This window comes from Chiloscyllium plagiosum, unplaced genomic scaffold (assembly GCF_037043375.1).
Source record: "Chiloscyllium plagiosum isolate Xiang-an unplaced genomic scaffold, Cpla_swu_hap1 HiC_scaffold_7, whole genome shotgun sequence".
NCBI lineage: Eukaryota > Metazoa > Chordata > Chondrichthyes > Orectolobiformes > Hemiscylliidae > Chiloscyllium > Chiloscyllium plagiosum.
Window position 1 is genome coordinate 56,859,906 of NW_028270145.1, and position 16,182 is coordinate 56,876,087.

The 16,182-nt window shown below is 49.4% G+C and overlaps 1 protein-coding gene across 2 annotated transcripts in view; it reads left to right on the forward strand.

Moving 5' to 3' along the window:
• The first annotated feature begins 15,427 nt into the window (after positions 1-15,427).
• Positions 15,428-16,182, forward strand: part of gorasp2 (golgi reassembly stacking protein 2) — a 40,955-nt gene continuing 40,200 nt past the window's right edge. Inside the window, exon 1 of one of the 2 annotated variants that reach the window (XM_043693713.2) lies at positions 15,428-15,572. In XM_043693713.2, coding sequence (XP_043549648.2) covers positions 15,510-15,572 — 63 coding nt within the window. In that variant the 5' untranslated portion in view covers positions 15,428-15,509. The remainder of the gene's footprint in view (positions 15,573-16,182) is intronic. The other variant, XM_087989051.1, reaches the window with a different exon arrangement.

Consider the following 16,182-nt stretch of genomic DNA (forward strand, 5'->3'; position numbering starts at 1 on the left):
CAGTATAGATAGGGTCAGATCAGTACAGACAGGGTCAGTACAGTACAGACAGGTTCAGTTCAGTACAGACAGGGTCAGTACAGTACAGACAGGGTCAGTACAGTACAGCGAGGGTCAGGGTCAGTTCAGTACAGACAGGGTCAGTTCAGTACAGACAGGGTCAGGGTCAGTTCAGTATAGACAGGGGCAGTTCAGTACAGACAGGGTCAGGATCAGTTCAGTACAGACAGGGTCAGTTTAGTACAGACAGGGTCAGTATAGTACAGACAGGGTCAGTATAGTACAGACAGGGTCAGGATCAGTTCAGTACAGACAGGGTCAGATCAGTACACACAGAGTCATTTCAGTACAGATAGGTCAGGATCAGTTCAGTAAGACAGGGTCAGTATAGTACAGAGAGGGTCAGGATCAGTTTAGTACAGACAGGGTAGTTCAGAACAGACAGGGTCAGTACAGTACTGACAGGTTAAGTTCAGTACAGACAGGGCCTCTACAGAACAGACAGGGCCGGTACAACAGACAGCGTCTGTACAGTACAGACAGCGTCTGTACAGTACAGACTGGGTCAGTACAGTACAGACTGGGTCAGTACAGAACAGACAGGATCAGTACAGACAGGGACAGTACAGTACTGACAGGTTCAGTTCAGTCCAGACAGGTTCAGTTCAGTCCAGACAGGTTCAGTTCAGTACAGACAGGGTCAGGATCAGCACAGACAGGGTCAGGATCAGCTCAGTACAGATGGTCAGTTCAGTTAAGACAGAATTAATTCAGTACACAGGGTCAGTACAGACAGGGTCAGGATCAGTACAGTACAGACAGGGTCAGTATAGTACAGAGAGGGTCAGGATCAGTACAGACAAGGTCAGGATCAGTACAGAGAGGGTCAGGAACAGTTAAGAGAGGGTCAGTTCAGTACAGACAGGGTCAGGATCAGACAGGCAGGGTCAGTTTAGTACAAACAGGGTCAGTTCAGTACAAACAGGGTCAGTTCAGTACAGACAGGGTCAGTTCAGTACAGACAGGGTCAGGATCAGTACAAAGAGGGTCAGGATCAGTACAAAGAGAGTCAGTACAAAACAGACAGGGTCAGTACAGACAGGGACAGGATCAGTAAAGTACAAACAGGGTCAGTTCAGTATAGACAGGGTCAGCATCAGTACAGACAGGGTCAGTTCAGTACAGACAGGGTCAGGATCAGTTCAGTACAGACAGGGTCAGGATCAGTACACACAGGGTCAGGAGAAGTACAGACAGGGTCAGTTCAGTACAAACAGGGTCAGGATCAGTACAGACAGGGTCAGTTCAGTACAGACAGGGTCAGTTCAGTACAAACAGGGTCAGGATCAGTACAAAGAGGGTTAGGATCAGTATAGTGAGGGTCAGGATCAGTACAGAGAGGGTCAGTACAAAACAGACAGGGTCAGTACAGACAGGGACAGGATCAGTACAGTACAGAAGTTACAGGATCAGTACAGACAGGGTCAGCATCAATACAGATAGGGTCAGTTCAGTACAGACAGGGTCAGGAGCAGTTCAGTACAGATAGGGTCAGTTTCGTACAGACAGGGTCAGTTCAGTACAGACAGGGTCAGTACAGTACAGACAGGGTCAGTACAGTACAGACAGGGTCAGTACAGTACAGACAGGGTCAGTTCAGTACAGACAGGGTCAGGATTAGTTCAGTACAGACAGGGTCAGTAGAGTACAGACAGGGTCAGTACAGTACAGACAGGGTCAGGATCAGTTCAGTACAGACAGGGTCAGTTCAGTACAAACAGGGTCAGGATCAGTACAAAGAGGGTTAGGATCAGTATAGTGAGGGTCAGGATCAGTACAGAGAGGGTCAGTACAAAACAGACAGGGTCAGTACAGACAGGGACAGGATCAGTACAGTACAGACAGTTACAGGATCAGTACAGACAGGGTCAGCATCAATACAGATAGGGTCAGTTCAGTACAGACAGGGTCAGGAGCAGTTCAGTACAGATAGGGTCAGTTTCGTACAGACAGGGTCAGTTCAGTACAGACAGGGTCAGTACAATACAGACAGGGTCAGTTCAGTACAGACAGGGTCAGTTCAGTACAGACAGGGTCAGTTCAGTACAGACAGGGTCAGGATCAGTTCAGTACAGACAGGGTCAGGATCAGTACAGACAGGGTCAGTTCAGTACAGACAGGGTCAGTACAGTACAGACAGGTTCAGTTCAGTACAGACAGGTTCAGTTCAGTACAGACAGGGTCAGTACAGTACAGACAGGGTCAGTACAGTACAGCGAGGGTCAGGGTCAGTTCAGTACAGACAGGGTCAGTTCAGTACAGACAGGGTCAGGGTCAGTTCAGTACAGACAGGGTCAGTTTAGTACAGACAGGGTCAGTGCAGTACAGACAGGGTCAGTGCAGTACAGACAGGGTCAGTACAGTACAGACAGGGTCAGTACAGTACAGACAGGGTCAGGATCAGTTCAGTATAGATAGGGTCAGATCAGTACAGACAGGGTCAGTACAGTACAGACAGGTTCAGTTCAGTACAGACAGGGTCAGTACAGTACAGACAGGGTCAGTACAGTACAGCGAGGTTCAGGGTCAGTTCAGTACAGACAGGGTCAGTTCAGTACAGACAGGGTCAGGGTCAGTTCAGTATAGACAGGGGCAGTTCAGTACAGACAGGGTCAGGATCAGTTCAGTACAGACAGGGTCAGTTTAGTACAGACAGGGTCAGTATAGTACAGACAGGGTCAGTATAGTACAGACAGGGTCAGGATCAGTACAGTACAGACAGGGTCAGTACAGTACAGACAGGGTCAGTACAGTACAGACAGGGTCAGGGTCAGTTCAGTACAGACAGGGTCAGTTCAGTACAGACAGGGTCAGGGTCAGTTCAGTATAGACAGGGGCAGTTCAGTACAGACAGGGTCAGGATCAGTTCAGTACAGACAGGGTCAGTTTAGTACAGACAGGGTCAGTGCAGTACAGACAGGGTCAGTACAGTACAGACAGGGTCAGTACAGTACAGACTGGGTCAGGATCAGTTCAGTATAGATAGGGTCAGATCAGTACAGACAGGGTCAGTACAGTACAGACAGGTTCAGTTCAGTACAGACAGGGTCAGTACAGTACAGACAGGGTCAGTACAGTACAGCGAGGGTCAGGGTCAGTTCAGTACAGACAGGGTCAGTTCAGTACAGACAGGGTCAGGGTCAGTTCAGTATAGACAGGGGCAGTTCAGTACAGAGAGGGTCAGGATCAGTTCAGTACAGACAGGGTCAGTTTAGTACAGACAGGGTCAGTATAGTACAGACAGGGTCAGTATAGTACAGACAGGGTCAGGATCAGTTCAGTACAGACAGGGTCAGATCAGTACACACAGAGTCATTTCAGTACAGATAGGTCAGGATCAGTTCAGTAAGACAGGGTCAGTATAGTACAGAGAGGGTCAGGATCAGTTTAGTACAGACAGGGTAGTTCAGAACAGACAGGGTCAGTACAGTACTGACAGGTTAAGTTCAGTACAGACAGGGCCGGTACAACAGACAGCGTCTGTACAGTACAGACAGCGTCTGTACAGTACAGACTGGGTCAGTACAGTACAGACTGGGTCAGTACAGTACAGACTGGGTCAGTACAGAACAGACAGGATCAGTACAGACAGGGACAGTACAGTACTGACAGGTTCAGTTCAGTCCAGACAGGTTCAGTTCAGTACAGACAGGTTCAGTTCAGTACAGACAGGGTCAGGATCAGCACAGACAGGGTCAGGATCAGCATAGACAGGGTCAGGATCAGCTCAGTACAGATGGTCAGTTCAGTTAAGACAGAATTAATTCAGTACACAGGGTCAGTACAGACAGGGTCAGGATCAGTACAGTACAGACAGGGTCAGTATAGTACAGAGAGGGTCAGGATCAGTACAGACAAGGTCAGGATCAGTACAGAGAGGGTCAGGAACAGTTAAGAGAGGGTCAGTTCAGTACAGACAGGGTCAGGATCAGACAGGCAGGGTCAGTTCAGTACAAACAGGGTCAGTTCAGTACAGACAGGGTCAGTTCAGTACAGACAGGGTCAGGATCAGTACAAAGAGGGTCAGGATCAGTACAAAGAGAGTCAGTACAAAACAGACAGGGTCAGTACAGACAGGGACAGGATCAGTAAAGTACAAACAGGGTCAGTTCAGTATAGACAGGGTCAGCATCAGTACAGACAGGGTCAGTTCAGTACAGACAGGGTCAGGATCAGTTCAGTACAGACAGGGTCAGGATCAGTACACACAGGGTCAGGAGAAGTACAGACAGGGTCAGTTCAGTACAAACAGGGTCAGGATCAGTACAGACAGGGTCAGTTCAGTACAGACAGGGTCAGTTCAGTACAAACAGGGTCAGGATCAGTACAAAGAGGGTTAGGATCAGTATAGTGAGGGTCAGGATCAGTACAGAGAGGGTCAGTACAAAACAGACAGGGTCAGTACAGACAGGGACAGGATCAATACAGTACAGACAGTTACAGGATCAGTACAGACAGGGTCAGCATCAATACAGATAGGGTCAGTTCAGTACAGACAGGGTCAGGAGCAGTTCAGTACAGATAGGGTCAGTTTCGTACAGACAGGGTCAGTTCAGTACAGACAGGGTCAGTACAGTACAGACAGGGTCAGTACAGTACAGACAGGGTCAGTTCAGTACAGACAGGGTCAGGAGCAGTTCAGTACAGACAGGGTCAGTTCAGTACAGACAGGGTCAGGATTAGTTCAGTACAGACAGGGTCAGTACAGTACAGACAGGGTCAGGATCAGTTCAGTACAGACAGGGTCAGTTCAGTACAGACAGGGTCAGGATCAGGACAGACAGGGTCAGGATCAGGACAGACAGGGTCAGGGTCAGTTTAGTACAGACAGGGTCAGTTCAGTACAGACAGGGTCAGGATCAGGACCGACAGGGTCAGGATCAGGACCGACAGGGTCAGGATCAGTACAGACAGGGTCAGGATCAGTACAGACAGGGTCAGGATCAGTACAAAGAGGGTCAGTACAAAACAGACAGGATCAGGACAGACAGGGACGGGATCAGTACAGTACAGACAGGGTCAGTTCGGTACAGACAGGGTCAGGATCAGTTCAGTACAGACAGGGTCAGGATCAGTACGGACAGGGTCAGTTCAGTACAGACAGGGTCAGATTCAGAACAGACAGGGTCAGATTCTGTACAGACAGGGTCAGGATCAGTTCAGTACAGACAGGGTCAGGATCAGTTTTGTACAGACAGGGTCAGTTCAGTACAGACAGGGTCAGTACAGTACAGACAGGGTCAGTACAGTACAGACAAGGTCAGTACAGTACAGACAAGGTCAGTACAGTACAGACAGGGTCAGTACAGTACAGCGAGGGTCAGGGTCAGTTCAGTACAGACAGGGTCAGTTCAGTACAGAGAGGGTCAGGATCAGTACAGTATAGACAGGGTCAGTTCAGTACAGACAGGGTCAGTACAGTACAGACTGGGTCAGTACAGTACAGACTGGGTCAGTACAGTACAGACTGGGTCAGTACAGTACAGACTGGGTCAGTACAGTACAGACTGGGTCAGTTCAGGACAGACAGCGTCAGTTCAGGACAGACAGGGTCAGGATCAGGACAGACAGGGTCAGGATCAGTGCAAAGAGGGTCAGTACTAAACAGACAGGATCAGTACAGTACAGACAGGGTCAGTTCAGTGCAGACAGGGTCAGGATCAGTTCAGTACAGACAGGGTCAGGATCAGTACAGACAGGGTCAGATTCAGAACAGACAGGGTCAGATTCTGTACAGACAGGGTCAGGATCAGTTCAGTACAGACAGGGTCAGGATCAGTTCAGTACAGACAGGGTCAGGATCAGTTTCGTACAGACAGGGTCAGTTTCGTACAGACAGGGTCAGTACAGTACAGACAAGGTCAGTACAGTACAGACAGGGTCAGTACAGTACAGACAGGGTCAGTACAGTACAGACAGGGTCAGTACAGTACAGACCGGGTCAGTACAGTACAGACCGGGTCAGTACAGACAGGATCAGTTCAGTACACAGAATCAGTACAATACAGACAGGATCAGTACAATACAGACAGGATCAGTACAATACAGACAGGATCAGTACAGACAGGGTCAGTACAGTACAGACAGGGTCAGTTCAGTACAGACAGGGTCAGTTCAGTACAGACAGGGTCAGTTCAGTACAGACAGGGTCAGAACAGACAGGGTCAGAACAGACAGGGTCAGTACAGAAAGGGTCAGTACAGAAAGGGTCAGTACAGACAGGGTCAGTACAGTACAGACAGGGTCAGTACAGTACAGACAGGGTCAGTACAGGACAAACAGGATCTGTATAGACAGGATTAGTTCAGTACACAGGTTCAGTACAGGCAGGATCAGTACAATATAGACAGGATCAGAACAGACAGGGTCAGTACAGTACAGACAGGGTCTGTACAGACAGGATCAGTTCAGCACACAGGGTCAGTACAGACAGGATCAGTTCAGCACAGACAGAGTCAGGATCAGCTCAGTATAGACAGGATCAAGTTCATTACAGATGGTCAGTTCAGTTAAGACAGAATTAATTCAGTACACAGGGTCAGTACAGACAGGGTCAGTTCAGTACAGACAGGGTCAGGATCACCTCAGTACAGACAGAATCAGTTCAGTACAGACAGGGCCAGTTCAGTGCAGACAGGGTCAAGATCAGTTCAGTACAGGCAGGGTCAGTTCAGTACAGACAGGGTCAGGATCTGTTCAGTACAGACAGGGCCTGTACAGTACTGACTGGGTCTGTACAGTACTGACTGGGTCAGAACAGACAGGGTCAGGACAGACAGGGTCAGGACAGACAGGGTCAGGACAGACAGGGTCAGGACAGACAGGGTCAGAACAGACAGGGTCAGTTCAGAACAGACAGGGTCAGGACAGACAGGGTCAGTACAGACAGGGTCAGTATAGAACAGACAGGGTCAGTATAGAACAGACAGGGTCAGTACAGACAGGGCCTGTACAGTACTGACTGGGTCAGTACAGACAGGGTCAGTCCAGACAGGGTCAGTTCAGAACAGACAGGGTCAGTATAGAACAGACAGGGTCAGTATAGAACAGACAGGGTCAGTACAGACAGGGCCTGTACAGTACAGACTGGGTCTGTACAGTACTGACTGGGTCAGTACAGACAGGGTCAGTTCAGAACAGATAGGGTCAGTATAGAACAGACAGGGTCAGTATAGAACAGACAGGGTCAGTAAAGTACAGACAGGGTCAGTACAGTATAGACAGGGTCAGTACAGTACAGACAGGGTCAGAACAGACAGGGTCAGAACAGACAGGGTCAGGATCAGTACAGACCGGGTCAGTACAGACAGGGTCAGTACAGACAGGGTCAGTACAGTATAGACATGTTCAGTTCAGTACAGACAGAGTCAGTACAGTACAGACAGGGTTAGAACAGTATAGACAGGGTCAGAACAGTACAGACAGGGTCAGAATAGTACAGACAGGGTCAGAATAGTACAGACAGGGTCAGAACAGACAGGGTCAGAACAGACAGGGTCAGGATCAGTACAGACCGGGTCAGTACAGACAGGGTCAGTACAGACAGGGTCAGTACAGACAGGGTCAGTACAGACAGGGTCAGTACAGAACAGACAGGATCAGTATAGAACAGACAGGGTCAGTACAGACAGGGTAAGTACAGTACAGACAGGTTCAGTTCAGTACAGACAGGGGCAGTACAGTACAGACAGGTTCAGTACAGTACAGACAGGGTCAGTACAGTACAGACAGGGTCAGTACAGTACAGACAGGGTCAGTACAGACATGGTCAGTACAGACATGGTCAGTACAGACAGGGTCAGTACAGACAGGGTCAGTACAGTACAAATAGGATCTGTACAGACAGGATCAGTTCAGTACAGACAGGGTCAGGGTCAGTAGAGTACAGAGAGGGTCAGTACAGTACAGACAGGGTCAGTACAGTATAGAGAGGGTCAGGGTCAGTTCAGTACACAGTTCAGTCAGATACACACCCCCCACCAATCCCACCTCCACTCCCGGCACCTTCCCCTGCAACCGCAGGAGGTGCAAAACTTGCGCCCACACCTCCCCCCTCACTTCCCTCCAAGGCCCCAAAGGAAACTTCCATATCCGCCACAAATTCACCTGCACCTCCACACACACCATCTACTGCATCCGCTGCACCCGATGTGGCCTCCTCTATATTGGGGAGATAGGCCGCTTACTTGCGGAGCGTTTCAGAGAACACCTTTGGGACACCCGGACCAACCAACCCAACCACCCTGTGGCTCAACACGTCAACTCCCCGTCCCACTCCACCAAGGATATGCAGGTCTTTGGACTCCTCCATCGCCAGACCACAACAACACGACAGTTGGAGGAAGAGCGCCTCATCTTCCGCCTAGGAACCCTCCAACCACAAGGGATGAACTCAGATTTTACCAGTTTCCTCATTTCCCCTCTCCCCACCTTGTCTCAGTCAAATCCCTCGAACTCAGCACCGCCTTCCTAACCTGCAATCTTCTTCCTGACCTCTCCGCCCCCACCCCACTCTGACCTATCACCCTCACCTTGACCTCTTCCCACTTATCGCATTTCCAATGCCCCTCCAGCATCTGCAGACCTCACCTCCTCCTCAGTACAGCCAGAGTCAGTACAGTACAGACAGAGTCAGGATCAGTTCAGTACAGACAGGGTCAGTTCATACAGACAGGGTCAGCACAGTACAGAGAGAGTCACGATCAGTTCAGTACAGAGAGGGTCAGTTCAGTACAGACAGGGTCAGGATCAGTTCAGTACAGACAGGGTCAGTTCAGAACAGACAGGGTCAGTACAGTACTGACAGGTTAAGTTCAGTACAGACAGGGCCTCTACAGTAGAGACAGGGCCTGTACAGTACAGACTGGGTCTGTACAGTACAGACTGGGTCTGTGCAGACAGGAGAAAGTGAGGTCTGCAGATGCTGGAGATCAGAGCTGAAAATGTGTTGCTGGAACAGGGCTTATGCCCGAAACGTCGATTCTCCCGTTCCCTGGATGCTGCCTGACCTGCTGTGCTGTTCCAGCAACACATTTTCAGCTCTGTAGAGACTGGGTCAGTACAGACAGGGTTAGTTCAGAACAGACAGGGTCAGTACGGTACAGACAGGGTCAGTACAGTACAGACAGGGTCAGTACAGTACAGACAGGGACATTACAGACATGATCAGAACAAACAGGGTCAGTACAGACAGGGTCAGTACAGACAGGGTCCGTACAGTACAGACACGATTTGTACAGACAGGATCAGTTCAGTACACAGGGTCAGTACAGACAGGATCAGTTCAGTACAGACAGGGTCAGTACAGATAGGGTCAGTTCAGCACAGACAGAGTCAGGATCAGCTCAGTATAGACAGGATCAAGTTCAGTACAAATGGTCAGTTCAGTTAAGACAGAATTCATTCAGTACACAGGATCAGTACAGACAGGGTCAGGATCAGTACAGAAAGGGTCAGTTCAGTACAGTGAGGGTCAGGATCAGTTCAGTACAGACAGGGTCAGTTCAGTACAGAGAGGGTCAGGATCAGTACAGACAAGATCAGGATCAGTACAGAGAGGGACAGGAACAGTACAGACAGGGTCAGTTCAGTGCAGACAAGGTCAGTTCAGTACAGACAGGGTCAGGATCAGTACAAAGAGGGTCAGGATCAGTACAAAGAGGGTCAGTACAAAACAGACAGGGTTAGTACAGACAGGGACAGGATTAGTACAATACAGACAGGGTCAGGAGCAGTTCAGTACAGACAGGGTCAGTACAGTACAGACAGGGTCAGTACAGTACAGACAGGGTCAGTACAGTACAGACAGGGTCAGAACACACAGGATCAGAACAGACAGGATCAGAACAGACAGGGTCAGTACAGACAGGATCAGGATCAGTACAGACCGGGTCAGTTCAGTACAGACAGAGTCAGTTCAGTACAGACAGGGTCAGATCAGTACAGACAGGGTCAGTACAGTACAAACAGGGTCAGGATCAGTTCAGTACAGACAGGGTCAGTTCATACAGACAGGGTCAGGATCAGTACAAAGAGGGTCAGGATCAGTTCAGTACAGACAGGGTCAGTTCAGTACAGACAGGGTCAGGATCAGTTCAGTACAGACAGGGTTAGTTCAGTACAGACAGGGTCAGGATCAGTTCTGTACAGACTGGGTCAGTTCAGAACAGACAGGGTCAGTTCAGTACTGACAGGTTAAGTTCAGTACAGACAGGGCCTGTACAGTAGAGACAGAGCCTGTACAGTACAGACAGGGCCTGTACAGTAGAGACAGGGCCTGTACAGTACATACTGTGTCTGTACAGACAGGATCAGTTCAGACAGGGTCAATTCAGACAGGGTCAGTTCAGACACGGTCAGTACAGACACGGTCAGTACAGACACGGTCAGTACAGAACAGACAGGGTCAGTACTGAACAGACAGGGTCAGTACTGAACAGACAGGGTCAGTACAGACAGGTTCAGTTCAGTACAGACAGGGTCAGTACTGTACAGACAGGGTCAGTACTGTACAGACAGGGTCAGTACTGTAGACAGGGTCAGTACAGTACAGACAGGGTCAGAACAGTACAGACAGGGTCAGTACAGTACAGACAGGGTCAGTACAGTACAGACAGGGTCAGAACAGTACAGACAGGGTCAGAACAGTACAGACATGGTCAGAACAGACATGGTCAGAACAGACATGGTCAGTACAGACATGGTCAGTACAGACAGGATCAGTACAGACAGGATCAGTACAGACAGGATCAGTACAGACAGGGTCAGTACAGACAGGGTCACTACAGACAGGGTCAGTACAGACAGGGTCAGTACAGACAGGGTCAGTACAGTACAGACAGGATCTGTACAGACAGGATATGTACAGACAGGATCAGTTCAGTACACAGGGTCAGTACAGACAGTTGCAGTTCAGTACAGAGAGGGTCAGGATCAGTACAGAAAGGGTCAGTACAGTACCGTGAGGGTCAGGATCAGTTCAGTACAGACAGGGTCAGTTCAGTACAGAGAGGGTCAGGATCAGTACAGACAAGATCAGGATCACTACAGAGAGGGACAGGATCAGTACAAAGAGGGTCAGTTCAGTACAGAGATGGTCAGGATCAGTTCAGTACAGACAGGATCAGTACAGTACAGAGAGGGTCAGGATCAGTTCAGTACAGACAGGGTCAGTTCAGTACAGACAGGGTCAGTACAGACAGGGTCAGTTCAGTACAGACAGGGTCAGTTCAGACAGGGTCAGTACAGTACAGACAGGGTCAGTACAGACCGGATCAGTACAGACCGGGTCAGAACAGACAGGACCAGTACAGACAGGGTCAGTACAGACAGGGTCAGTACAGACAGGGTCAGTACAGACAGGGTCAGTACAGACAGGGTCAGTACAGACAGGGTCAGTACAGTACAAACAGGATCTGTACAGACAGGATCAGTTCAGTACAGACAGGGTCAGGGTCAGTAGAGTACAGAGAAGGTCAGTACAGTACAGAGAGGGTCAGTACAGTACAGTGAGGGTCAGGGTAGGTTCAGTACAGACAGAGTCAATACAGTACAGAGAGGGTCAGGGTCAGTACAGTACCGTGAGGGTCAGGATCAGTTCAGTACAGACCGGGTCAGTTCAGTACAGAGAGGGTCAGGATCAGTACAGACAAGATCAGAAACAATACCGAAGGGACAGGATCAGTACAAAGAGGGTCAGTTCAGTACAGAGATGGTCAGGATCAGTTCAGTACAGACAGGATCAGTACAGTACAGAGAGAGTCAAGATCAGTTCAGTACAGACAGGGTCAGTTCAGTACAGACAGGGTCAGTACAGACAGGGTCAGTTCAGTACAGACAGGGTCAGTACAGACAGGATCAGTACAGTACAAACAGGATCGGTACAGACAGGATCAGTTCAGTACAGACAGGATCAGTACAGTACAGAGAGGGTCAAGATCAGTTCAGTACAGACAGGGTCAGTTCAGTACAGACAGGGTCAGTACAGACAGGGTCAGTTCAGTACAGACAGGGTCAGTTCAGACAGGGTCAGTACTGTACAGACAGGGTCAGTACAGACCGGGTCAGTACAGACGGGGTCAGTACAGACGGGGTCAGTACAGACGGGGTCAGTACAGACGGGGTCAGTACAGTACAAACAGGATCTGTACAGACAGGATCAGTTCAGTACAGTCAGGGTCAGGGTCAGTAGAGTACAGAGAAGGTCAGTACAGTACAGACAGGATCAGTACAGTACAGTACAGAGAGGGTCAGGATAGGTTCAGTACAGACAGAGTCAATACAGTAGAGAGGGTCAGGGTCAGTACAGTACAGATAGGGTCAGGATCAGTTCAGTACAGACAGGGTCAGTTCAGTACAGACAGAGTCAATACAGTACAGACAGGGGTAGGGTCAGTTCAGAGAGGGTCAGTACAGTACAGACAGGGTCAGGTTCAGTTCAGTACAGACAGGGTCAGGATCAGTTCAGTGCAGACAGGGTCAGTTCAGTACAGACAGGGTCAGTTCAGTACAGACAGAGTCAATACAGTACAGACAAGGGTAGGGTCAGTTCAGAGAGGGTCAGTACAATACAGAGAGGGTCAGGATCAGTTTAGTACAGACAGGGTCAGTTCAGTACAGACAGAGTCAATACAGTACAGACAGGGGTAGGGTCAGTTCAGAGAGGGTCAGTACAGTACAGAGAGGGTCAGGGTCAGTTTAGTACAGACAGAGTCAATACAGTACAGAGAGGGTCAGGGTCAGTACAATACACACAGGGTCAGGGTCAGTTCAGTACAGACAGGGTCATTACAGACAGTGTCATTACAGACATGATCAGAACAAACATGGTCAGTACAGACACGGTCAGTACAGACAGGGTCAGTACAGTACAGACAGGATCTGTACAGACAGGATCAGTTCAGTACACAGGGTCAGTACAGACAGGATCAGTTCAGTACAGACAGGGTCAGTACAGACAGGGTCAGTTCAGCACAGACAGAGTCAGGATCAGCTCAGTATAGACAGGATCAAGTTCAGTACAGATGGTCAGTTCAGTTAAGACAGAATTAATTCAGTACACAGGGTCAGTACAGACAGGGTCAGTTCAGTACAGACAGGGTCAGGATCAGTACAGAAAGGGTCAGTTCAGTACAGTGAGGGTCAGGATCAGTTCAGTACAGACAGGGTCAGTTCAGTACAGAGAGGGTCAGGATCAGTACAGACAAGATCAAGATCAGTACAGAGAGGGACAGGAACAGTACAGACAGGGTCAGTTCAGTGCAGACAAGGTCAGTTCAGTACAGACAGGGTCAGTATCAGTACAAAGAGAGTAAGGATCAGTACAAAGAGGGTCAGTACAAAACAGACAGGGTTAGTACAGACAGGGACAGGATCAGTACAGTACAGACAGGGTCAGCATCAGTACAGACAGGGTCAGTTCAGTACAGACAGGGTCAGGAGCAGTTCAGTACAGACAGGGTCAGTACAGACAGGGTCAGTACAGTACAGACATGTTCAGTTCAGTAGACAGGTTCAGTTCAGTACAGACAGGATCAGTACAGTACAGACAGGGTCAGTTCAGTACAGACAGGGTCAGTTCAGTACAGACAGGGTCAGTACAGTACAGACAGGGTCAGTACAGTACAGTACCGACAGGGTCAGTACAGACAGGGTCAGTACAGTACAGACATGTTCAGTTCAGTAGACAGGTTCAGTTCAGTACAGACAGGATCAGTACAGTACAGACAGGGTCAGTTCAGTACAGACAGGGTCAGTTCAGTACAGACAGGGTCAGTACAGTACAGACAGGGTCAGTACAGTACAGACAGGGTCAGAACAGACAGGATCAGAACAGACAGGATCAGAACAGACAGGATCAGAACAGACAGGGTCAGTACAGACAGGATCAGGATCAGTACAGACCGGGTCAGTTCAGTACAGACAGGGTCAGATCAGTACAGACAGGGTCAGATCAGTACAGACAGGGTCAGTACAGTACAAACAGGGTCAGGATCAGTTCAGTACAGACAGGGTCAGTTCATACAGACAGGGTCAGCACAGTACAGAGAGGGTCAGGATCAGTTCAGTACAGACAGGGTCAGTTCAGTACAGACAGGGTCAGGATCAGTTCAGTACAGACAGGGTTAGTTCAGTACAGACAGGGTCAGGATCAGTTCAGTACAGACAGGATCAGTACAGTACAGAGAGGGTCAGGATCAGTTCAGTACAGACAGGGTCAGTTCAGTACAGATAGGATCAGTACAGACAGGGTCAGTACAGACAGGGTCAGTTCAGAACAGACAGGGTTAGTATACAACAGACTGGGTCAGTGCAGTACAGACAGGTTCAGTACAGACAGGTTCAGTTCAGTATAGACAGGTTCAGTACAGTACAGACAGGGTCAGTACAGTACAGACAGGGTCAGTACAGTACAGTACAGACAGGGTCAGAACAGACATGAGGAGAAAGTGAAGTCTGCAGATGCTGGAGATCAGAGCTGAAAATGTGTTGCTGGAAAAGCACAGCAGGTCAGGCAGCATCCAGGGAACAGGAGAATCGACGTTTCGGGCATAAGCCCTTCTTCAGGAATGAATCCTGAAGAAGGGCTTATGCCTGAAACGTCGATTCTCCTGTTCCCTGGATGCTGCCTGACCTGCTGCGCTTTTCCAGCAACACATTTTCAGCTCAGAACAGACATGGTCAGTACAGACAGGATCAGTACAGACAGGGTCAGTACAAGACAGGGTCAGTACAGTACAAACAGGATCTGTATAGACAGGATCAGTTCAGTACAGACAGGGTCAGGGTCAGTAGAGTACAGAGAGTGTCAGTACTGTACAGACAGGGTCAGTACAGTATCGAGTGGGTCAGGGTCAGTTCAGTACAGACAGGGGTAGGGTCAGTTCAGAGAGGGTCAGGACAGTACAGACAGGGTCAGGATCAGTTCAGTACGGACAGGGTCAGTACAGTGCAGACAGGGTCAGTTCAGTGCAGACTGGGTCAGGATCAGTTCAGTACACACTGGGTCAGGATCAGTTCAGTACAGACAGGGTCAGTTCAGTACAGACAGGGTCAATACAGTAGACAGGGGTAGGGTCAGTTCAGAGAGGGTCAGTACAGTACAGAGAGGGTCAGGGTCAGTTTAGTACAGACAGGGGTAGGGACAGTTCAGTACAACAGGGTCAGTTCAGTACAGACAGAGTCAATACAGTAGACAGGGGTAGGGTCAGTTCAGAGAGGGTCAGGGTCAGTTTAGTACAGACAGGGTCAGTACAGTACAGACAGGGGTAGGGACAGTTCAGTACAACAGGGTCAGTTCAGTACAGACAGGGACAGCCTGGATTAGCTCAGGGTCGGGCCCCAGTTCCTGACGTGTCGGCCCTTTCCCAGAATGCTGTCTTTGCCACGTATTGAGCCCGAGCGGATCCGGATCTTCGTGTGAAAACTTCACCTCCTGAGTCCGGCTGGTAATGGGGGGCTCTCAGAGTGTGGAAATACCCGGCGGAGGCAGCGAGGGATATCATGTTCTCCGAGTATGTAACCTGTTTGCTGACTGCCGGTGCGGCTCCCGTTGCGCTGACCGATCGGAAAGCCCCCTACCGCCCTGAGTCCGTAGGCAAAGCCGGGGATTGGGACGAGGCCTACTGCTGCTTCCAGCGTGGTTCAGTAACTTCCCAGCTAAAGGTGGATTCATTCACAATGGCAGGGAGGGTGTCTCTATCAGAGCCTTTAGCTGTTGAATTAAAAGGTCTGAGTTATTATAGCGTCGTCTGCGAGCTGTCTCAGAACACCCTTGTTGTGGCCCGTAGTTAGAGCCTCAACCCTCCCCCAGTTCAGAATAGCGTCGGTGAGACCTTCCTTAAACACAAGTAGCAATCCTAATGTGATCAGCATTTTGAAAATTAAACTGTTTTTAAAAATTATTTGTGGACCTCACCCTCAGATAGGGTGGACATGAATATTTTGGGGGGTGGGTCTGTTGTTGTTGGTCTATGGACTCTCGTCTCTTGCCATGAAACACAAACAAATTTTGCATCTGCAGAGAAAGTACAGACTGTTTCTTTGAATTAATTGTCCAGATCTTGGTATAACAAGATACTTTAATGTATTTTCTAAACCATTGACAAATTAATTTGGCTGTGT